At 39.7% G+C, this 25,610-nt stretch overlaps 1 protein-coding gene across 4 annotated transcripts in view; it reads left to right on the top strand.

The window, feature by feature from the left end:
• Positions 1-25,610, top strand: part of PDE1C (phosphodiesterase 1C) — a 520,097-nt gene that overhangs the window by 416,052 nt on the left and 78,435 nt on the right. For all 4 annotated transcript variants that reach the window (XM_072153240.1, XM_072153239.1, XM_072153241.1 and 1 more), the window contains one exon: positions 20,728-20,868. In XM_072153240.1, the coding sequence (XP_072009341.1) occupies positions 20,728-20,868 (141 nt within the window). The remainder of the gene's footprint in view (positions 1-20,727; positions 20,869-25,610) is intronic.

Raw genomic sequence — 25,610 nt, 5'->3', positions numbered from 1 at the left:
CTTCATGTGACTACAGATTCTCACCCTTTGTGGTCTGTCCTTAAAATTATTTACAATCCAGTCAATCATTCTCTGATCCACCAATAAACTGCTTAATTTATCCGTCAATAACACTGGAAAGACACAATTGAAAGCACTACTAAAATCAAGGAATGTTTATCATACGAAATTGTTCAACAAATCCAAATGGGCATATGCCCTGTCAAGTAAATATATCAGCACAGCCTCAATACCCAACCTTGGCGGATAAGCAAATTGGAGAGGATCTAGAAGCGGAGACACAATCACACAAATCTTTAAGACAAGACGTTCCAAAGCCTTCATGATTAATGGTGTTAAAGCAACAGGTCTTTTGTCATCTAAATTTGTAGATCGTCTAACGTTACTAAACGTGACTATAGTTGTAGTCTTCCATAATATAGGAATTTGTGTAGTTTGTAAACTAGTATTCAAAATTTTAGTAAACTTTGGGCTCAGTTGCTAATATTATCTGATGATTTTCTGAGTTTTATTTATATAAACTCCTTTTGCACCTCACTTGTTAAAATATGACATTTTTGGTCTTTCACTTTGTCACTCTGTCACTCAGTCATTTGGGATGCAAAATAAAATTACCAGCCCTGCTATTTGGGAGACTGAAAGAGCAGGAGGCAAAATCGAGGTGCACACCCTGCCGATATAAGAAGTTAAGGAGCCCATCTAACAGCTTAAATAAAGATTTAGGGAGTAGACTCTGGCAAGCATGAAATAAATAAAGACTTAAGGTTAGTGTATGATTTTAAATTAGCTGATTCTGCAGATCTCCTAGCATCAATGGCTATTAGTCTTCACATGTGTACAATGCGGCCTTAATTGGCAAAATCTCTGTAACGAGAACTCTTACTTCCTCACCCTAGTTAATAGCCTCTTACCCAGTTCCATATGTTGTACCAAAGATACGCACCCACGTCGAAACAGTGCTGTCTACAGTTGGAAATCTGTATTTTCTGGAATGGATATAGTGGTTTGGCTTTAATTCCACATCACTTCATCTGGATTATTAAAAGTCATGCGTGATGGGAGGTTGCCTTACAAGGTATCAAAAAGATGCATAGTTTTCCTTATTCTTCCGGGAAAATGTATTTGCATATTTCCCATATAAAAAGAAGGTAAGACTCTTGTAATCTTATGCAATCTATATTAAGAGGGTAGTAATCCCGGGAAACCCAGATCCCCAAATGTTTAATTTGCTAGACCACCGGGACAAGAAGGTCAGGTCAAGGGATATAATTAACCATGAGAGAAAAAAAGTACTAATTTATCCCAGTTCACATGGAGCTTAGAGAATAATTAAAAATGAAAAACAATCAAAATTTGACTCAAAATGACTCATGTAATTCCAGTAGGGAAGTGAGGTGGGGGGGGGGCATCTCCAATAGGTGGGAGTTTCATATTTAAAGCTATGCTATGGGAGCACAATAAAGAGCCTGAATAGGACAGTCCAGGAAATTTTTAAAATACATGAACATCACATGTCTGTGAGGATGACATGTTTATCATAGTCTCAAGTATGGAAAGTTTTGAAACCTGGAGATAGATTCAGACTGCAAATAGATATAGAAACATATGTGATATATAAAAATAGAAACACCAAGGAAAGGAACAACTGGGGTATTCACACATGTTATAGAAGACCATATCGCCCATGGAATTCATATAATACTATACCTCCCATGGAGAACAAATAATAATACCTACCTCCCACAGAGAACATATAATACCATACCTTCCATGGAGAACATATAATATCGCACCTCCTATCGAGAACATATGATACCTTACCTCCCATGGAGAACATATTATATCATACCATCCATGGGGAACATATAATACCTCCCATGGAACAAATTTAATACCATACCTCCGATTGAGAACATATAATACCATACCTCCCATGGAGAAAATATAATACCATACCTCCCATGGAGAACATATAATACCATACCTCCCATGGAAAACATATAATACCATACCAACCATGGAGAACATATAATACCATACCTCCCTTGGAAAACATATAATACCATACCAACCATGGAGAACATATAATACCATAACTCCCAAGAAAAACATATAATACCATATCAACCATGAAGAACATATAATACCAAACCTCCCAAGGACAACATATAATACCATACCTCCCATGGAACACATTAAAATAAATGATGAGCAGAGGCTTAGTCTAAACATCTGTATCTGTCTGGCTTTACAGTCTCATTTGAGTTGATATTTCTGTAAATATATCTGTGAATAAGTATAATTAATAGTATGAATATACAGAAAAATATTTAAATGTATCCTTTAAAGATGTAGACATATCCTACAAATTGCAGTAAAAACAGACTCTTTGGGGGACAATTATCATACACTGGCGCTCATGTGTATGATTGCAACGCCGCTGCATTTGCAAGGGCAGGACCTGGCGTAGAAATAAACGTGACCGGTGGCTTAAAAGTTGCCGGAAGCAGCGAGTGCGCCGGCGCGGGTACCGTGCCCTCCGCTCAGCCGGTCACTATCCCCCACACGCCACTTCAGGCCCCACTTGTGGGAAGGTGGCGAAGAGGGCTATTTCAGGGCCTGATAAATATGCCCCTTTATTTTTATCACCTTTGGCTTAATTTAACATTACCCTTCAAAATGTGTGATAAACATATGAAAGATATTTAAATGTCTTGGATTTTGCATTACAAGCCATGTCATAATGTTTGCTAGAGGTGATATACGCAGCAGGATGCCATCTCTGAGAAAAAAAAAGATTGTCAACAAAAGCTTAAAATGATATTCACGGCCCAGTGATTTTGGTGGAGCTTCAGGCTTCTATAGAAATAAAATAAAAACAGATATTGTACTTTGAAGTTGTATCCAGGGCCGGCGCTATGGGTAGGCAAAGGTGGCAATTGCCCAGGGCCCCTGGGAGAAAGGGGAGAATCTCTTCTTTCAAATGAATCTTGAATTTTGTTTCAAGGTGCCATGGATCCAGAGATATTCAGGTTTAAAGTGAGACCATCAGGTGCCATTTTTATATATAAAAATTACTCCCAACGGCAGTTTAACAGTTAATATCTCCGTTTTCCTACATTTTAGAAACACAAATTTAGATTCATATAAAAGAGGAGACTCTCTTCTTTCATAGGAAAAAAAGAAGTAAGGTTCTATGTGTCACAGAACCAGAGATACAGCCCCCTGAAATTAACCCCCCCCCCCAATCCAGATTCTTAGCCATCAGGCTGCGGGAGCATTTGCTGCACACTGGAGCTGCTGCACCTCACAGATTATGGAAATATTCACTTTATATGTTACTACATTTTGAGAAGGGATAATATCAACTAATATTCATGTTTTTAACCCTTCTCTATGCAGAACTATCTAATAACACACTTTGGGCCACATGTATAATGCTCATAATCAGTACCAGTTGAACCCGAATTTCTGACTTTGTTTAATTTCTTTATTTTTTTTTTAAATAGCTTTAGAACTGAGTACAGGATTATTACATTCATTTTATAAGAACACTAGATATATAGATTTATAGACTGCTCTATGTTGCCTTTATTAACAGTAATTGATTCTGTATGTTAAACTACTGAAGAACATCTCTTACATTTATCTGAAATTTATTTTAAGAATGAAGCATATTCTGCCCTAAAATGCTCCTTGCACTTCTAGGTAATCTCTAATCTGTACTGCTCAGATGCCTTACTAAGATTATATACTAACTAAAAAAAGCCTTTCAGTACATTGTACATCGCAAAGAATGATGCTTGTGTGGTAGAAAACCAGGGAGATGTACCACCTTTATAAATCATGAGGCTTCCTACATTTATACACAATATGAGTTTCTGTGCTCCAAATCCTGCATTCCTTGCCAGGTTTTCTGTTACAGTTTTCTGATACTATGTATACATGTGGTTATAGATAAGTAGTTTACAGTTAAAATCTGTATATAAATACAATTTATTTAAACAAAAGTGCTACCAGCCCAACATTTCAAATGATATATATTATGTATTCCCCCTAAAAGATATAACACAAATACGCTAAAATGGTAAACAGGGAGGGAGTCCAAGTTCCAATGGCATAATTAAACTAATCGGATCACAGGTGAATGAGTGTCTCTCCATATAGAAAACATTAGCCTGTAAATTATATTATTATCCTCCAGTTGTTTGGATAAAATGATGTATACAGACAGTCCCCGGGTTACAGACAAGATAGGGTCTGTAGGTTTGTTCTTAAGTTGAATTTGTATGTAAGTCAGAACTGTATATTTTATCATTGTAATCCCAGCCAGAACTTTTTTGGTCTCAGTGACAATTGGATTTTAAAAATGTTGGGTTGTCATAAGAATCAATATTAACACTAAAGCTTCATTACAGACACCTGTGATAACTGTTACAGCTGATCATTGTAGCCTAGGAGTAAAGTACAGTAAATTACTAATATCCAGAGGTCCGTTTGTAACTAGGAGTCGTATGTAAGTCTAGTGTTCTTAAGTAGGGGACCGCCTATATAGGTCAATGTCCAATCAGTTTTATCTCTTAACAGTGTAAAAGAAAACTGTTTCAACTGCATAATGCACACGTTTTTGGTTGCTCTGTGTAATATTGCTAGATATCATCGGCTTGTGCTGTTTTTTTTTCCTTTGGATATTTTTTACCTACATATGCCTATTGTCTGTATCCATCACATAGGGTAACAAACACCAACCTCTTGCCTTGATGATTATGGTATTGTTTTAGATTGACAGCTACTGGTATAGAGTAAAAGTTACTATTGCTGCACATTTCAGTGTTTGTTTCAGATTAGCACAGGTGTATATATATATATATATATATATATATATATATATATATATATATATATATATATCTTTGTTTACAGAATAGATAGCATCTTGAGGAAAGTTTATTATGTGGCAATACTGGAGCCATGTCTAAAGACATCATCCAGGAAGTTAAAGTTTTGGTGCATGTGGGTCTTCCAAATGGGCTTTGACCTAAAGTATACTGACAAACTGGTTACAAAGTGGCTTAAAGGGGTTGTCCGCGAGAAAGAAAAATAAGATGACTTGGGATGAGCGGCATAAATATGACCAGCGCTCCGGGTGTCCCGCGGTATAGCACCTCCCAATGCCCTTATTTTTTTTAAGTGGTCATCACAAAGCCCTGATTTTTGACGAAACTGAAAAGGCAGGTACGAGCAAGGCAGCCCACATACATAGCTCAGATACACTGGTTCTATCAGAAGGAACAATTGTGAGAAGACTAAGGAAAGGATAAGGAAAGGAAAGATATCCAAAATGTTTTATAGAAGTTATACAGTTTAGGGCAATGGTACCAAATACCAAATGCTAATGCATGTAAATTTTATGACTTTGCAGAAAAACATGCATATGTGTCTTTTTATATAGTGTATGTAAATTTCCAGTTTCAACTGTATAAATATAAGTATACATATATATCATTTTTTCAGGGCCTTTGTTTGGGGCAGATAATGAACACAGAAGGTGACATTGCCAGACTGCCACATCAATACTTGCAGGAAATGGTTGTCGGTCATAATTAATTAGTTATTTTAATGAAGTAAGCCTAGAGACTAACAGAAGGTCTTCTTCCCCTGCTACATTTCTCTAAATAAATGAATATAAGACAAGAATTACATATTTTCTCTAAATACCCTCTTAGAACTTACGTTAACCCCCATTTTTAGAACTCAAACCAGTTATAGCCTGGAGTGACTACAAAGTGATAGTTGCTTGGATTTCATTACATGGAGAACTTTGTCATGCCCAATACGCTACATTACAGCATACACAGTACATATTGTATGCACCAACTAGCATGATGGATGATTAGAATAAATATGAAACAGTTCAATGTAGAAAAGATATGCGATATATATATTTGTTTTAGCATGAGACATTGTACTTCATGTTAGTTTGAAAATTTGGATGGTATCTTTTGTGTTTAGTTATGAAACAAATCTAACATTTCCCAAATGTCTGTTTTATATTGCCATGGTTTTTTAAGCATCTCGTTTTTTTTTGTAATGTTATGAGGCTTAGAATTCGGGTGCGATTATTCAAATTCTTTTGGAAAATCGACAAAACCTGTATTTAGAGGCACCTACTGAACTTTCAATTCACTTCATGTGTATGGACACAGCAAACCAACGTGTTTCGTCCATACCCATGAAGTGATGTTATATGTGGATTTTAAAATAGAACCAATAAATCGAGAAGTATTTTTATGAATCCTGTGGACATTATGAAGTATCCTTTCCATTGTATGCGGAGTCGTAGAGGTGTCAAAGTTTTCTCCATGCACCTATGGATTCTTGACTGTAGTGGTGAGCTGGACTTTTCTTCTTATAGTGACTATGGAAATTGCACCCATCAACATATGAATTACCGCTTTTAAGAAGTTTGTTAACGTGTTTTATAGGGGTTAAACAATTTGTAATACTTTTGGACAAGACATTCATTTTGGCTGAAACATTAAACACTCACAATGAATTAAATAATAAAAAGGCTCCACAAACTTTGATACCCCAGTGTGGTGGTGAACTGACGTATGGGCACACGGCCGGGCATAGATTAAAAGGAGCGCCATTCAGAGCAGATTTGTATTATTGCACTATATAGGCCATACATTTTTTATGTGGATATATGGGGGCTTATTTTTTGCCAGATGAGATGCGCTTTATAGGTATTTATTTTTGTATCAGCAACAGCTAATTGATGAAATTTGAGATTTTTTTTTTGTCTGTTCACTGTACCATAAAAATAATATGCTATTTTTATTCTGTGGTTCACCATGATTACAGCAATACTTTAATTATTTAGCTTTTTTTCCCCAATTTTACTGAATAAAAATCTTGTTAATTTTAGCATAACCATCTTTTTAGAGGCATAACTTTAACATATGATAAATGATCACCAATAAGCTTTAAGTTTGCTAGGAAAGCGGAATTTGTGTTACATTGATATCAAAATTTATCAAAATATCCACATGGCAGATGATCCACAATAATTATGTGAGATAACTAGTCCAGAAACTAGAGGGAGGCATCAAAGTTTTACCATTTAACAAATTAACAGTTATAGAGCATCTGGACAATACATAATGTGATTAAATTGTATTACTGGATACTTACAGATTGTTGTGGTCAAATTGTTCTTGGATCTTACTACACAATTGATCAATTATATAACAGTACTTAAGATCAAATTGACAGCATGTGATATTATTCTTTCAGAATTATTGTTGTATACTGTTTTTAGCAAAATATTTCCACATACATTGAACTTACTGATGTGCTTACTGATGTGATAGATGTGATGGTTTTAGCTTTATTATTATCATGGGGCAACTTGTTAGGATATATAAGAATATAAATACACAGTGGCATAACAAGAGTCCTCTCGGCCACAGGCAATATTTCTTACAGGGCCCCCCACCATTTACAACAGACTTGCATGCATGAAAAACTACCTTTTGTCATGATTCAGCTGTAATAAAAAAAATAATGCTGTAGTCTGTTATTTTTTACCCTACACTATTGAAATAATGACAAAAGAGAACCCTCAATGCATTTATGTCTATTATAAATGGTGGTGAATGGAAGTTCTTCCACTTACCATAAGTATTTGATTTCCATTATTCTCCTCCATAGTGGAAGAGAATAATGATAACCAAAAGTGAAGATGTATACAGTGTCCTTCCCCCCGCTATATCACAGCGCACATTAGAAATTACCAGTGTGCAGCATAAAAAATACTAATGCACATTAGGAGGTTACTTAGTTACTAAGGTATAAATAAGACACAGGTAAAGTGGCATCTAGTAACTTACAGGTGATGAGCTTCTCCTTTGGGTACAGAACATGGTGACTTCTCCTGTCTGTGACTTATCGCTGCTGCATTCACCCCAGATGTCTGCTGTTCTCTGTTCATGTTCGCCACTATTGGCTGGTCGATCATGACCAGCCAATAGCAGCAATATTTGTCACAATGGGCATCGCTGGGGTGAATGAGAGCAACACACAGCGACAATTGTTGCTGTCTAGGACAGCACCAATCAGCGGTGGAAGGGGCCATGTCTAGTGGCATCATGCCATCTCCCAGAGAGCTCTGAGTGACTGATCTGTGCACCCAATGCTGGATTAGGGTTACCAGAGGTCCCCTGGAACCCTTGTTAGGCAGCTACTAAGAAAGGGGGGATATAAAGGAACTCTGCAAGCAGAAAATGGTGTTGGTCAAGTATAAGAACAAAAGCGATGTCCTTGTTCTAACCAAAATTCATAGGGGACTCCAGCACCCTCACCCCTGTACGGGGTACCACCCCCGCTGCCCCCAAGCTAGGCGGCATCCTGGCTTACAATAAATTTATGGGTGGGTTTGATCCATCTGATAAGGTGTGAGACTAATATTTGGACAAGAAGGACAGGGCCCCAGTACCTTTGGATTAGATTTCCCTCGTGTTTTGCCAGGACAGCATTTACCCAGTGAATGCCATCACTTCTAAAGGAAAGACTCAGAAAAGAGTCACAATTCACAATTTACGTCCAACCTTGATCACTATACCCCTCTATTATTTCCTTGACGGATGTAGTACGCAAACTGGGGTCACCTGTTGGTCACTATTTCCCCTCCAAGCCTCTGGATTTTTTAGCAGATACTTTGTAATTCTCCAAGTTCTTTAATTCACTTCACTTATTGGGGTTCCCCTCTGTTTTGGTACTACTCGGGCTCTCTAAATGCATCTTGACACGTCTACAGAATTTCTGTCAAATTTGGCTTCTAAAATGCAAACATCCCTCTTTTCTTTCTGAGCCCTACAGCATACCCACACAACATTTTATATGCACATGTGGGGCAATTCTATGCTTAAGAGAAATAGTTTTACACATTTTTGGGGGTTATATCTTTTTTATCCCTTGTGGCTTACAAAAATTTGGGGTAAAAGTGCCTTTTTTTAAGTACATTTTCAACTTTTTATTTTTGGAGCCTATTTGAATTTAACAAATTACACCTTACTTAATTCTCCAAGGCGTGTACTTTCCAAAATGGTGTCTCTTCTTGGGGCTTTCCTTTGTTTTGGTTCCACTAGGGCTCTCTAAATGCATCCTGACACATGAAAACTTTTTCAGCCACATTTTTGTCCTCCAAACTAAACAACACTCTTTCCCTTCCAAGTGACCCCTGTGCCCGTACAGCAGGGTACAGTGCCAAAATTGGTATTGGCATACTCGGGGGGAATTGCACTAAACATGGTAAAATGCATTTTCCTTTTTAACTCATTGTGAAGGTGCAAATTCTAGTGTTCAATGAATATATTGTTAGATATATTTCTGTAATTTCACTTCCATTTATTTTCCAAAAGTTGTTTTGAATATTTTGAGGGGTGCAGTTTTCAAAATGGTGTAATTTGTGGGGTTTTTCTGTCATGTAGGCCTTATAAAGTCACTTCTAACTAAATTGACCCTCCAAAAATAGTTTTTGATGACTTTCATGAAAATCAGAAAAATCGTACCTAAAGTTATAAGCCTCCTAACATCCTAAAAAAAGGAAAAGATGTTTGAAAAATGATGCCATGTTAAAGCACACATATGAAGAATGTTAGTTATCAAGTTATTTTGGCGATATGACTATAAAAAAAAACACAGTTATTTTCAAAATTTTCAACAAATTTCCATTTATTTCATAAATAAATACTAAACATATTGCTTAAATTTCTTAACCAACAAGTGTACAATGTGTCACGAAAAAACATTCTCAAAATCACCTGGGTATGTTAAAGCATTCCAAAGTTATGAGCACTTAAAGTGACACAGGGCAGATTTTAAAAAAAGGCCGTGTCAGGAAGTAGCAAAATGGCCAAGTGGTTAAGAAAACGCATAGCAGAACGTCAAAAATTGACCTGGACATTCAGGCACCAATGACCATCAGTCATGAAGGGGTTAAATATATGAAATAAATACAGTAGACAAAGGTCAATAACACCTAATGCCCCTTTCACACTTGCGTTTTTCACGCGCATTTTCTGCACGTGCTTTTGACGCGCAGAACTTGCATTGCACTCTGACCCATTGTAATCAGACATTTTTTTCACGCACATACGCACAGTTTTTAACGCACGTTTAAATCTCAGCATGCTCTACTTTTGCAAGTCACGCGCGTGAAAAACGCACCATGCAAGTCTATGGAGATGCATCAAAAACGCATTGGAGTCTGAGACACTTGCAAGTGCAATGCAAGTGCAATGCGTTTTTCATGCAGCGATTGCCATAGAAAAGATAGAGCTCAGTCCTGAGTTCTTTCACGCACATTACTTGCGTGTGGAAAACGCATTGAAATTGCATTGAAATTGCTTTGAAATAGCGTGTGAAAATCTGAGACACTGAACAAACTCTGACTGAAAACTGATTGACCAAACACTGATCGCACCCTGATCAGACTCTGACGTGATCTACAACGCAAGTGTGGAAGGGGCCTAAGGGTCAGTCTACAAATAGAATATACACCATTAAGGAAGGGAAATGAGTAAACAATAACAGCTATACTGAATGATATATGAAATAAATGAAAAGTACAGATTATAATCCAATTACTAGAAGAAAGCTCCCCACCTAATAGATTTTTGATTTTATCATGAAGAACATGATTTTCTTCCGTGGAGAACCTTTCATCCTTTTAAGCATAGTATATGACAATCTTTACCTTCATGTCTTTGTATGATGATATTGAAATTTAGTTTTAAAAACACAAATAATATCAGTTCTCAAGATTTAAGAAAAAGGCTTTGTGCTCTCATTTCTTCTGGGATTTATTCTTGGATTTGCCCTTATTAGGGGCAGCGAATGTATTTTACCATCTGGTCACTAGGAGTTCATTTTAAGGACATGACAACTAAGCTGTATACAACATTAAGTTGCCGCAAAATACAGCCCGAAGGTTTCCATTTCATTGCACAAATAAGACTTGACAAATTAACTGTTTGACTGTACAAATTCATAACAAAAGATTCAATGGATTGCTGAAATACATGCACCTGCTGCTGATAAAAGCTCAGTTAAATGTTCGGAACTGATTTTTATGTGCAGAATTTATTTGTGTGTTGGGAAGAAATGTCAAACTAAACATAAACATACACTGTCAGTGGTGGAGAAATGGTTCAGTTACTCCCCACCTTTCAAGAGCCATAATTTTTATTTATTTTTCTGTTTACAAACTGTATTAAGGCCTTTAATATATAGGGCAACTTGTGCTTCCAAATGTCTGTATGTAATATTCCATGCACTGTACTGGGAAGCTGGAAAAATTCATAAGGTGGCGCAGTGCTTTGTGTTAATGAATTTCCCTGTGTGTTCCAAATAACACCTCTCCTTATACAGGTTTTATTGTGTTTTTATACATTTCAAAAAATGTAATCCTCTGTACAAAAAAAAGTTGTACTTTTAAATCTGTCGGGACCTTAGTAAGTTGACATTTTTATTGCTACCAATGTTTAACCTCTTAGTTACTTTTTATTCAAGTTTTATTGTGTTGAGATTCTGACATTTGGACTAGAGATGGGCGAATTGATTCTAATGATTCTAACTTCGGTTAGAATTTCAGGAAAAATTCGATTCGCCACGAAGCCGAAGTTTATGCTGAAGTTGTTTTTTTTCCCCCTCATGTTTCTGCTAAATGGGCGCTCTATAAAACACAGCCATTTTCTATCTCAGTATTTCACACTTCATGTTGTAGCGTCCAGCTGCTGCTATTGTGCTGTGCGATTCTTGCTGCAATCCCTCGCTGTTCTCTAAGGGGGTTCTATATACCCCAAATAGCAGTTCTATTTAGTGACAAAATCAAATAGGAAGAAATCTGTTTGACTTTCATGCATCTGCAGTAGCGATTGGTGGACTAATCTCTGGTTGTTCTTTAAGGGGGATCTGTATACCCCAAATAGCAGTTCTATTTAGTGACAAAATCGAATAGGAAGAAATCTGCAGTAGTGAGCTGTCAGATGTGGGGTATCTGTATAACGCACATTGCAATACCTTTTGGGGGCTCTAGTTTACATCCAGATTTACGCGTCAAATCTACGTAGTTTATACAGTGATTTTCGCTGAAATTACACTGTCAGTTGTTGGGTATCTGTATAACTCACATTGCAATACCTTTTGGGGGCTCTAGTTTACAGCCAGATTTACGGGTCAAATCCACATAGTTTATACAGTGATTTTCGCTGAAATTACACTGTCAGTTGTGGGGTATCTGTATAACACACATTGCAATACCTTTTGGGGGCTCTAGTTTACAGCCAGATTTACGGATCAAATCCACGTAGTTTATACAGTGATTTTTGCTGAAATTACACTGTCAGTTGTGGGGTATCTGTACAACGCACATTGCAATACCTTTTGGGGGCTCTAGTTTACAGCCAGATTTACGGGTCAAATCCACGTAGTTTATAAACCACTATGTCAGACAGAAAGGTGGCAGGGGGAGCAGGCAGAGGTGGCAGCACAGTAAGGGGATGTCACAGCAGGGGTGAATCTGTGAGGCCAGAACTGCTGTTGTCATCTAGTGGCAGTGTGTTGATCAACAACCCAAAGGTTGTTGAATGGTTGACTAGGTCATCCAATTCCTCAAATATAACATCTGACAACCCCAGCCAATAGTCCGTAGGTTCCTCTGATACAACAATTAGTTGGCATGGCCCAGGAGCAGGTCTGCGGCCCTCACCTGTCCTCAACCAGGCTCTGTCCTGTTCCTTTCCCGCAGCCAGAGAGGTACTAGGTGGTCTGGGCTCAGCGCCACTATTCAGCGAGGACGAAGTGTTTGTGGACAGTCAGCAGCTGCTTTGCAGTGGAGAGGTGGGGCAGACTTCCGCTGATTCCTGCAGTAGGCAGACTGTGCATACTGACACCGGTGAGGAGGGTAGCAGTGATCGGGAAATGCAAATTGACAATGATGTAGCCGATCGCACTTGGCAGCCGGGTGTAGCAGGGGATTCATCATCGTCGGGCGAAGAGAGTGTCAGCTTTCGGAGCAGGCAACAAGTCGCTACTGTGGCTGTGAGTCAGCAGGGTGGCAGCAGTGCGAGAACGGGAGCCAAACGTCCGCTGGGTACAAATCCCAATTCGCAGGCCTAAATAAGCAGTGGCACAGGGGCTCAGCGAGGCAGTAGTAGTCGCTCAGTGCAGAGTGTTGGCGGTAAAATTACCACCTCAGCGGTGTGGCAGATTTTTGTAAAGACACCAGAGGAGCCGTGCGTGGGTATATGTCGTATCTGCAGGCAGAAAGTGAAGCGTGGCCAGGGAGCTACCATTGGCACCACGGCCCTGCGCCAACACATGCAGCCTCACCATCCAATCACCTGGGAGAAACGGGTGTCAGATGCGGTCCAACCTGCAGGAGCAGCAACAGCAGCAGCACCTAGTGGCACACATGCTGTTTCAGCAAGTCAAGGCTCCAGCACCTCTTCCAAAGGGAGCTGTTTGTCTTTGACATCATCGCCCGGTCCAGATGCTCCTGCTCCTCGCTACGCATGGCGCCAGCAGTCGTTGAGCAAGGCGATTACAAAAAGAGAACTCTATGCGTCCAGCCATCCTAAGGTGCAGAAGCTGACCGTTCTCTTGTCGAAGTTGTTGGTTTTGCAGTCTCTCCCTTTCCAAGTCGTGGACTCTGCGCCCTTCAGAGAACTAATGGCTTGTGCCGAATCGAGGTGGAGAGTTCCAAGCCGCAATTTTATTTCCAAAAAGGCTGTGCCAGCCCTTCACCAATATGTACAACAGAAGGTTGACCAGTCCTTGAGCTTATCAGTTTCTTCCAAGGTGCACGGCAGCGCAGACGCGTGGAGCTGTAATTATGGTCTGGGCCAGTATATGTCCTTTACAGCCCACTGGGTGAATGTGCTTCCCACCCAGCCACACCAACAACTTCCACAAGAGACAGCGCTTTTTCCTCCACGTTGTCAAACTGCTGCTCCTGCGCCAGTGTCCGCCCCCTCCTTCTCCACCACCACCTTAGCCTCCACAGGTGCTGCTCCATCATACCACATGTGCAGGGCACAGCGGTGTCACGCAGTTCTACACCTGCTTTGCCTGGGCGAACAAAGTCACACAGGGGAGGAACTGCTCCACGTCATGCAAGAAGAAATCAATGTGTGGCTTTCTCCGCGACAACTAAAAATCGGAAACCATGGTGACAGACAATGGGAGGAACATGGTGTCCGCACTAAACAGAGGAGGGTTGGTCCATGCGCCTTGCATGGCGCACGTGTTCAATCTGGTAGTCAACAAGTTCCTGAAGACTTACACCCATCTGCAAGACATTCTAAAAATTGCCAGGTCACTTTGCACGCACTTCAACCATTCTTACAAAGCCATGCACACCCTCTTCGAGTTGGAGCGCCAGAACGGCCTACCCCAACATAGTCTGATATGCGATGTTTCCACCCATTGGAATTCCAGCCTCCATATGTTAGACCGCCTGTATGAACAAAGAAAAGCCATTAATGATTTTTTGATGATGCAAGCGAACCATAGTACTCCCCTGTGTGCAAAGCTAGAGAGTGTTATATCATCACTAGGAGCAGAGCATACTGGGAACTACCGGATCAGTGGCGGCCATCTTGGTGATAACTCTGCATCCCTTAGAGAGGCCATAAAATGAAACAATTTAAGTTCCATTTTGTGACTAATGACATTGAGTTTTGTCATGTTCATTTATTTATAGCATTGTGGGTTTTTGTACCAGAAATTCATATTCCCGGAATACCCCTTTAAGAATTGATTTTATTGGGGGGAGGGGCACAATTTGTTTTTGATCTAAGCACATGACATTGGATAATGAATTTGACTTTTGTAAGTGTATTTCTCCTTTTGTACTATATCTCAGGTGCTATGTGATGCAGTATTCTCTCCTTCGCTCCTTTAAAGGACATTTAACACCTGGATAAGGATTGTTAACCAAGCACACTGATATACTGGTGTGTGCCTCCTCTGGCAGATCTTTTTTTTTTTTTAGCTTCTTAGGACCTTGTTTTACAAAAGAAAGTTTTTATAAATGATCCAAATGAACCCGAGAGGCTCTGGGCTCCATATATGCCAGTGGAGCCCTGAGCCTCTCAGGCTTATTTGCATACAATTTCCTATATGAAACTACAAGAAGAGTGGATCCTGCCAGTAGGGGCACACATCAGTAGGTAAGGGTGCTTGGTTTTACAATCCTTCATCCTGGTGGTAGATGTCCTTTAACTGTGCTATGGCTGCTACTGTAATATATTTAAAGGGGTATTCTAGGAATATGAACATCTTATAGAAAAACCCACAATGTTATAAATAAGTGAATGTAACAAAACTCAATGTCATTAGTCACAAAATTGAGCTTAAATAGTTTAATTTTATGATTTACAAAATTTTATGGCCTCTCTTAAGTATGTGGAGTTACCACCAAGATGGACGCCACTCGAAACTGCAAGTCCCAAGATCCTTTAGTTCTTAGTAACTCCTACTACCTCTTATGCTCTGCACCCAGTGATGATGTAAGAGACCATCCTGCTCTGTTACCATAGTAATGATGTGTAACTGCCATCACCAAAACACTGGCCATACTGGATGCACTGCAAACAACCAACTACGGCAAATATAGTGGTGATCACATGACCTGCCCAGGCAGGTGCAGGACATGTGATGTGGACAAGTGACCAGCGGCCAGCTTCTGTCCTGTGTCTTCTCTGCACATTATGGAAATTAATGGACTGATTAAAGGGCCAGTAGCATTTTAATTCTTTATTGCAGTTTATGTCACCAGCATTTTTCTGCTAAGGGGAGCAAAATTTTAAATAGCAACTAATTACATATTAGCTTATATTTTCAGGACTTATTTGTATATGCATTATGCTAATTCCTGGAATACCCCTTTAAGTTGGAAATGTCCTTGGTAACAAGATATTTTGCAACCTGCCACTCCCAAAGGGGCACTTGCAAGTACATTTGGTGGGATTGCTTGTTGATTGGCCCTGCCTGGGTAAAGATGGAGCAAGCAATAAGTTGTCTCCTCCCTAGGGCCCCTCCCCTCGCTCCCACTCTTCTCTTTTTGAAAGTTCTGCCTACTGGTAATCCATAGTCTCCCTACAAATATGTATCCTTCTATTTGTTATTAGCTGCTAAACCACTGATCCCCCACTAATGGTGCTCTGACCACTTCCTTTGAACATTGGGTTGAGAAGGTTTAAGTGCCTTGCAAGCTTTGCTCCCTGTGGTTCTCCAGGATTTTATGCATGGTGTAATACATATTCCCCAACCTTCTCTTCTGTTTATATAAGTGAAATTATTCTGGTGCCTAGCAAACCGCCGAGCGGTCAAAATGTGTCTACTAAGCCCCAAGTGTTATCCTATAAGGAGGGTGTAAAGCACATAAGTAATTATTACAAATTTTCAGTAGTAAATTGGTCAGAACTTTATACAGGCAGTCCCTGTGTTACATACAAGATATGTTTGTACTTAAATGGGTTTGCCCACAAAAGAAAATGCAAATTTCAATCCCCTAGTGATGTTTACACAATAAATATAATTTTTAACCCTTTATTTTACAATTTTACTCAGTGATGGGCAGTGTAAAATCCCAAAATATGGGTGGGGACTCTCTAACCAGACATGTCATGATCCCTTTGTGCTATGAGATGCTGTTTGCTGACAGTGTGCTTAAATTATCAGGGTACAGGTTTATATACACTTTCTTTTACCTTCTGTACATTGTACAACTATCTGACACATAAAAAGAGATATGAGAATGATTAAAAATGAGATAATGAGATCCATGAGATGTATATTACATGCTCAGCTCTGCTGCATCTCTGTTCTGCCACAGACAGATCTGATGTGCCTCCCTCCCCCGGATAAAGAACTTATCTGCTTACCTGTAGCTTGTAGCTCTCCTCTCGCTGCTACTGTTGTGTGCCGGCAGGAAGTCAGGTGAGCTCGTCCTGGAAGCCAGGGGGAAAGGGGGCGCTGCAAGGAGCAGAGAATAGAGAACAGCTTAGCTCCACAGTGTCAGGCAAGATGGCTGCCAATCCAAAAGTCAAACGATAAGAGGTCGGAAACCAGGGGCAACTGAATAGAGACAAGTTGGAATTATATCTGTTGTTTTTGTTAAAAACATTGAATTAGAGTATGTGTTATTTTGTTATCCTCAATATATTTAAGAAACTTGTCTTCATGGGAATACCCCCACTTGTACTGTTGTTACTGAAAGTATTCCTATCTACATAGGTTTTTTTCTGTCAAGATGGGGTGCAGAGTGTACATTAAGAGATCTGAATACTTTCCATGCCCATTGTATATTTTATATTTGTAGCTCCAAACAAATGTTTTTTGTCCCTGTGAACAAAAATTATCTTTAAAGCTTTATTATAGACACCTTACAGCTGATCATTACAGCCTGGGACTAAAGCAAAGCATTCAGAGAGCTTCACCAGAGAGGTCCATCTGTAAGTAGGGGTTGTCTATAAATTAGGTGTCCTTATGTCGCGGACCACCTGTACTAACACAATCATTGAGAAAAATGACAGTTACAGAATAAGACAATGATCACAATAACAATGATCACTATGAAATCTCTGTGGTTAAGAAAGAATTAAAGGGAACCTACCACCACAAATCTACCTATAAAGGTAGATCGGGTGGTAGGTGGATCAATGGGATGTGAGGATAGCCCTTTTAAGGGCTAATCCTCACGTCCCCGCACTTTTTTAGTAACTTTTATCAAACTTTTATGCTAATTTTATTATGCGGCTACTGGGGCGTGGAGTAGCCGCATCTGAGGTTACACGAGGCGGCTACTCCACGCCCCGGTAGCCTCTTTTCTCCTCCTACTCACCATCTTCGGCGCGCAGCTGCTCGTAGCTGCGTGCCCTCATCCGACGATCCTGCAGTCTGCACATGCGCAGAACAGCAGGACCGCGCCTGTGGAGCCCCGGCTTCGGAGCAGTGACCGCGCAGGCACGGGCCTGCTGTTCTGCGCATGCGCAGACTGCAGGATCGTCGGACGAGGGCGCGCAGCTACGAGCACCTGCGCGCCGAAGATGGTGAGTAGGAGGAGAAAAGAGGCTACCGGGGCATGGAGTAGCCGCCTCGTGTAACCTCAGAAGCGGCTACTCCACGCCCTAGTAGCCGCATAATAAAATTAGCATAAAAGTTTGATAAAAGTTACTAAAAAAGTGCAGGGACGTGAGGATTAGCCCTTAAAAGCGCTATCCTCACGTCCCATTGATCCACCTACCACCCGATCTACCTTTATAGGTAGATTTGTGGTGGTAGGTTCCCTTTAAATTTTACAAATTTGTGAATATTCATGTTTTCAATTATTATTCCCCTTATTATATATGTGTAGAAGCTGAAATACTAAGATAACAAGAAGAGATGAGCAAATCAATTTGTTGATAGATTTGGTACAAACCGAAAAAAATCTGTCACCAAATCAAATCTGAATCTTGTAACTTTGAATGTTGTAAATGAAAAAATGTGTAAAAAATCAAAGTTATTAGTTTTTTATGAAAAATCTGTCTTTAGAGGACAAAAGGGGTTTTGTATCAAGTTAAAGGACAAATGGAGTAACATTGGTTTAAAATAAAAAATTAATAACATTGTCTAAATATAAAATACAGTTATGTGGCCGAGAGGGGGGGCTGCCAAAAAAAATAAAAACTTGTACTTACCTCTGCCCAAATGGCACCGGGATAACTGGTGGGACAGCGGACGTACAAGTTTATTTTTTTAGGCAGTTCCCCTCCCCTTCCTCGGCCACATCTGTATTTTATATTTCTCGGAAAACCCCTTTAAAATTTGCTGTTCTTGTATTTCATCCCATTCTAAGGGCTTAAGGGCAGGCCCGGCGCCAGCACCCGGCTAACCCGGGCAAGTGCCGGGGCCCCGGGGTACTGGAGGGGCCCACGGATCTCCCCGGGTCAGCAGGACATCTGCCCCGCTGCCCGGGAGATTCCTTTCCTCTCTCATTGCGATCTGTGTCCTCCGGACACAGATCGCGATGAGAGCATTTGCACTCACTGCTTTCCCACAGGCTGAAGGCTGAAGGACCTTTGATGATGTCATGGTCACATGACATGCCGGGGAAAGCAGTAACAACACGGAGAGAGCTGCAACAGGTGAGGGGGGATATGACAGGGGCCAGGGAGGGGGTCAGTGTGTATACAGGAGGGGGTCAGTGTATATACAGGAGGAGGGGGGGCAGTGTGTATACAGGAGGGGGTCAGTGTATATACAGGAGGGGGTCAGTGTATATACAGGAGGGGGTCAGTGTATATACAGGAGGGGGTCAGTGTGTATACATGAGGGGGTCAGTGTGTATACATGAGGGGGTCAGTGTATGTACAGGAGGGGGTCAGTGTATATACAGGAGGGGGTCAGTGTGTATACAGGAGGGGAGGCAGTGTGTATACAGGAGGGGGGGGCAGTGTGTGTATACAAGAGGGGGTCAGTGTGTATACAGGAGGGGGTCAGTGTATACAGGAGGGGAGGCAGTGTGTATACAGGAGGAGGGGAGGTAGTGTGTATACAGGAGGAGGGGGGCAGTGTGTATACAGGAGGAGGGGAGGTAGTGTGTATACAGGAGGGGGTCAGTGTGTATACAGGAGGGGGTCAGTGTATACAGGAGGGGAGGCAGTGTGTATACAGGAGGGGGGAGGCAGTGTGTATACAGGAGGAGGGGAGGTAGTGTGTATACAGGAGGAGGGGAGGTAGTGTGTATACAGGAGGGGACAGTGTGTATACAGGAGGGGGGCAGTGTGTATACAGGAGGGGACAGTGTGTATACAAGAGAGGGCAGTGTGTATACAGGAGGGGGGCAGTGTGTATACAGGAGGGGGGCAGTGTGTATACAGGAGGGGGGCAGTGTGTATACAGGAGGGGGCAGTGTGTATACAGGAGAGGGCAGTGTGTATACAGGAGGGGGGCAGTGTGTATACAGGAAGGGGGGCAGTGTGTATACAGGAGGGGCTCAGTGTGTATACAGGGGGAGGGGAGGAATGTGTACACGGGGATGGGGGGGGGGCAGCCCATAAAGGGGCCCACTAGGGCTCTGTCGCCCAGGGGCCCACTAAAACCTGGAGCCGGCCCTGCTTAAGGGGATTTTGCTGGAGCTTGTGTTCATGAAATACTGTTCAAATGTTTATACTGTACATAACACATGTATGTATTAAATAATTCATCTGTATATTACAATATAATATAATGTCATAATCCTAATGATATATTCATTGAACTATTTCAGGCCTTTTCGATTTCTACTCTCTTCCTTTCTGTTCTTCTAGTAATCGCATTTGGACAAAAACAAATAACTATATGATATGGAAATGTATTCACCCAGACCATATAGCTATGCAACCTGAAGCCTAGATTTCTCTTTGCAGAGGCAATCACCACTGTAAGCATTTCCGCTGTCACATTGATAATGATACAATTATTCAACAGGATCTGGTAACGTTTTCAATCATTCCGTACATGTGACATATTCATCATATGTATACAGTATATGACCTTCGCTGTCCTGTTTACCCTAAACTCTATGGTCTCAAGTTCTATTATGTACACTGCCAGTCATTATTAAAGAATCGGGTTGCCTCCTGATAATAATAATTCCAGGACACTTTATAATTCTACTGCTTTCTATTTTAGATCCCAATCTCTGCACTTGTATCTTTTGTGGAGGCACTGGAAGTTGGATATACCAAACATAAAAATCCATATCACAACCTGATTCATGCAGCTGATGTGACCCAAACTGTACATTACTTTCTCTTTAAGTCAGGGTTAGCGGTAAGTACTGACTTATATTAGGAATGCTTTTTAGATATTGTCTTTGTTTTAATTGGTTTTCCTTATAGAGATATTGCAATATTTTTGTTTTGCTGTGAAAGCAATAAAGGAACAGGAAGTACGGCCATGTTGAGTTTTTGAATAGGTTTTACATTTTGTAAAATATATATATCAAAACAAACACTGCTATTCCAGCATTTTATGAGACAATTATTTAAGACTATATTTTCTAATGTGACTTTAACAATGGGCAACAAATCTACCATCAAAATCATGCATCATATGCCAAGAGACTGCCATGAGATTCCATCAAGCAGAGGGAGGGAGAAGTGCTGAGGAAGTAGAGGGAGGTGGATGTGCTGAGGGAGCAGAGGGAGGAGTGCTGAGGGAGGGAGAAGTGCTGAGGGAGCAGAGGGAGGGAAGTGTTCTGAGGGAGTGGGATATGCTGCTGCACAATGTACCAGCCTGTGTACTTACAGTACGGATGGGCTCTGATAACACCCCTCCGAGTCCCTCTGATTCATTAGCAGGAAGAAAGGAGGCCACAGATAAAATAATATAAGAAGATTACCTCGGTCAAAGTGCCTGAATCTATGAGTAAGTGTCCCCGGTTTATCATGCTTGATTTTTTGATAATAGATTCCCTTTATGAATATTGCTAATATAGGCACAATTGTGCTAGAAATACATTAGCCCACTTATCCTTGCATCTATTTTGCACATCAATGACCTTAATACTTTCTACAAGCTATAATGCTTTTTCACTAAGGCTATATGGGGTCTTGTTTTATTCAGAACAAAATGTTAGGCTTCAGATATCTAACTGATAAACAGTACAGTATAATAAAAAATGATGAAGATCTGTTTTACTAAATTTGCTGCATTTATCATGCAACATAAAAACTTATTTATTACACTTGCAAAAAGAAATGCTTTCGGTATGAAATAAAAAACAAAAAACTCTTCTGCATCTTTTTTGTGGTAAAAACCTGTAATTTTTTTTTGGACAACCTTTAAGTTCATATAGCTTTTTGGTGTGCTATTAAGTTTTTTTTGTGTGTGTGTTGCTGTTTTTATCTTACTCTCTTACATACTTTATTGTTTGTTTTCTTTTATACAATGTTCTTTTAACATACAACCCACAAGGGTACACAGACATGTGAAGACTTAAACACTGTGCTAATTATGTTTTCTATAGTATAGTATTATAATGTCAGAACTGAAAGGTATTCGATTAGGCTGTCTCTGGCATTCCCTTATAGAGAGATTCTGCAGGCAGACATGTAGTCTCTGCTTGGTGGCAATGAAGATGGAGGGAGCTCCCTCCCTGACTGTCCTAGCTGCCCATGAAAACCAATCAGAGGTCAGCTACAATTTTAGAAACAGCTGTGGGAAAATGAAAGGTGAGCTCTGATTGGTTGCCATGAGCTTTCATACACTTCTGATAAATCTTGCTGTGGAAAGGTGGGTCATCAGAATAAGTACTTTAAACAGCTGCCATGGAATCCCACTATGGTGGTCATTTAAATTTTAAAAATAAAATTGTGATGGAAGTGGCACACATCTTTGCATAAGTAATATGCTGAAATGCATTACTATTGCATCACATTACACTGAACAAGTGATCAAATTATCCCTCTTTAATGTCCCACTCTGGGACAAAATAAAACAGTCAAAAAAGAAAGTATGCATAAAAAGCCATGCCAATATAAAGAAGAGACATTTAGTTAATGTTAGTTATTAAGGTGTTTGGGTGCTGTGACTGTCTGCCCGAAAAGCAGAAAATTTAGAACTTTGAAAACGCTGTTTTTCAATGGATTTGTTTGGGAAAATTTATCATTGTCTTTTTTTTCTCTATATTTGCCATTGTTTTGGTGCATTTGTTGTACAAATGCTGTTTTATGACTTTCCATTGCGCCAAATGAACATAGGATGGTGGAAAGTCACTTTAAAATAGACCCTGCTTGCGCCAAATTCATTATTTGCATAAACTAGTTTTCACAATACTGAACTGAATTCATGATTTGTAAGTTGGCACAAATTACCATTAAGGTGCAAGTTTTGGTGCAAATTTACACCAGTCCCTACTCTGGTTGATGTGATTTTTCATGCAACCGCGCAAACAACCCACACACTGCCAGCAGATTTATCAAGGGCAAAAGCCACTTTTAATAAATCTAATTGCAGCAGAGCTCCAAAGACAGACATGGGGGGGATTTATAAACGCACTTGCGCCATAATTCTGCTGGTTTGGTGCCAAAAACACTGTCTAAAATGCCTTGCACCACAGTTATCAAGGCTTTTAGACCTTTTTTAAGCACTTTCTAGTCATGATTGATTAAGGGGGCATGGCCTTCAAGATATGGGTGTGACCTTGTGAGACAGGGGTGTGGCTTGCAGGAAATTGTCCATGCGGCCAAAATTCTGGTTCACAGTTTAGACCAACTTAAAGTAGGTCTAAAGTAGTAACCGACAGTCTTATACCACACCATAATTCTTTATCACAGTAATAAATCTGTGCAGCAAAACACAAGTGTTTTTCAGCTAGAGACTGGCGGAACATGAGATACATGGTTACATCCCCCACAAAAGAATTGTGACAGTCAGCCGGTCTAATGATAAATTTCCGTGTTGTATTTATCTAACAAATCCAGCTGACTAAAGTTAGATGTATTCGCCAACTGGGACTTTTTAGTCCTGTCTTTCTTCACCACCTTTCGGGTTAAAAAAAAAAACATTAAATGGATTTATTTTGGATTATTTTTTTTAGACACATTAAAAGTTTAGCAACGAAAAACCCTGCCGGTAAACTGTCTTTCAGAGCAATATGCAGACAATATAACCAAGAGCATTATACAAAGAAGGGGGAAGATTTATCGGAAAGCCAACTGTGAGACGTTTTTGCGCAATAATTTCCCACACCAGAGAGTAGTGTTAGACTAACTGGCTAAGGTGCAATATAACACAAGAAGAGGGTGTGTTCACACATTCAATTTTTCAGATGCAGAAAACCAGGAGTAGAGTAAAAAGAGGAGCAGCTTCTCTCAAGATGTGTCTCAATCATTATGATCCACACCTTCTTTTGGCTCCAAAAACTGCATCTGAAAAAGCAAACGTGTGGACACACCCTGAATCCACCTAAGACAAATTAGACTAAGACAGACAAAGAAACTAGACAAAAAAGGAACTAGACAAGTAGAAAACTAGAAAGAGAAAAGATACCCCCCATATTTTTGTCAAATGAGGTGTAAAAAGTCTTTAGAAGACAGTGCATACATTTAGTACACGCCATATACACCATTTTTTTCTGTATGCTTCTAAATAATTCTTCAGTATTCAGCTACACAGATGGCTGCACTTTGCCTTAATTGGTTCATTTTAGTAACCATTTTGCTCAAATCCTGTTTGAGTTTTCAATGATATTTTACCTCTGAGTCTAAAGATTTATAAGAAAATAAAATAACGGTCTCACAGTGAAATATAGTGATATTTGAGCCCTAAAATGAGTTAAAATCGACACTTGATTTGAGGTAAACTATTTTAATAAAACAACTTTGATAATGTCAATTTCTTTGTGAACTTTGTCTAGACGTCTTCTTCCGGAATTTTAAATAAATGAACTGTTTTAAATGTGACATTTTGTTGTAAGGAATAATATGTTAAAATAAAAGATAAAAAGGTGAACAAATAGGACTTTCTAATTAAACTGAAAACTTGACAGTATATTATCCAGTCCCAGCAAAGTTTAGGGGGGACCCATGGGTAGCATCTTGGCTTTAACATTAGAGCCTGCAGAAGATCTTTGCTGCTCTTTGTTGAGTCTTTTTTTGTCTATTCTTGGATTCTCACAAGCTCATAAAATAAAGAAACCAGATATCTTTCTCTCTCTTTTTATATGTACAAATGAATTTCTGTTACCTGGTGTCTCTTGTCTGAAACTATTAGACCAATCTTTGCACACTTATTAATGACACACTTCTAATATTTGGGACAGTATTCAGCTCTCTAGGACCAACCATTATTCACAAATTCTAAAAAAGACAATATTGCACCAATGGCTTCAACATTACTGAGCTTAATGACATGACCGATATTATCCAGTAGAAGCTCCTTCATTCTTCATGTGCCTAAATAACATACATAGTTCAGCTCTTATTCTTTACTCTATGTCTCACTTGCCATGAAGGGGGTCTCTGTATAATGGACTTGAGCATTCTCATATAATGGATGCCTTTTTTACCAGTCATGCCTTTTAAAAATTGGAAGATAATTGAAAATTGATTGGTGGATTGTAGATGGTTTTTACTTTATCTGAGCGACTTTGGGAATATATTCTATCACTATTATATGTAAATGACATGTTTTGTTGCTTCCAACTAGTAACTGCTTCTGTAATTGACTGCAGTGGTAACCATGTCAGCAAGCCTGTAGCAACTTAGCTTTTACACCACTAAAATAGTAGCACCCACAGGTAGGGTATGCTGTATTCCTTCTAGAATTGCCTCTTTTATGTCAAAGAGGATTATAGAGAGAAAAATAAATCCTGTAAAAAGCAGATAAAGGCTGCAAAAATAGAGACTGAGAGAAATATTGCCAGGGAGAGCAAAAATAATCCCAAATTATTTTTCAAGTATATAAATGATAAGAAACTAAAAACAGAGAGTGGGGGTCCCCTTAGAAATAACATGGGGGTCATGGTGGAAGGAGATGAGGAAAGGGCCAATCTACTGAATGTTGACTTC

The sequence above is a fragment of the Engystomops pustulosus genome, chromosome 5 (assembly GCF_040894005.1).
Source record: "Engystomops pustulosus chromosome 5, aEngPut4.maternal, whole genome shotgun sequence".
Classification (NCBI taxonomy): Eukaryota; Metazoa; Chordata; class Amphibia; order Anura; family Leptodactylidae; genus Engystomops; species Engystomops pustulosus.
The sequence above is the reverse complement of the archived record's forward strand: the minus strand, read 5'-3'. Positions and strand labels throughout refer to the sequence as shown.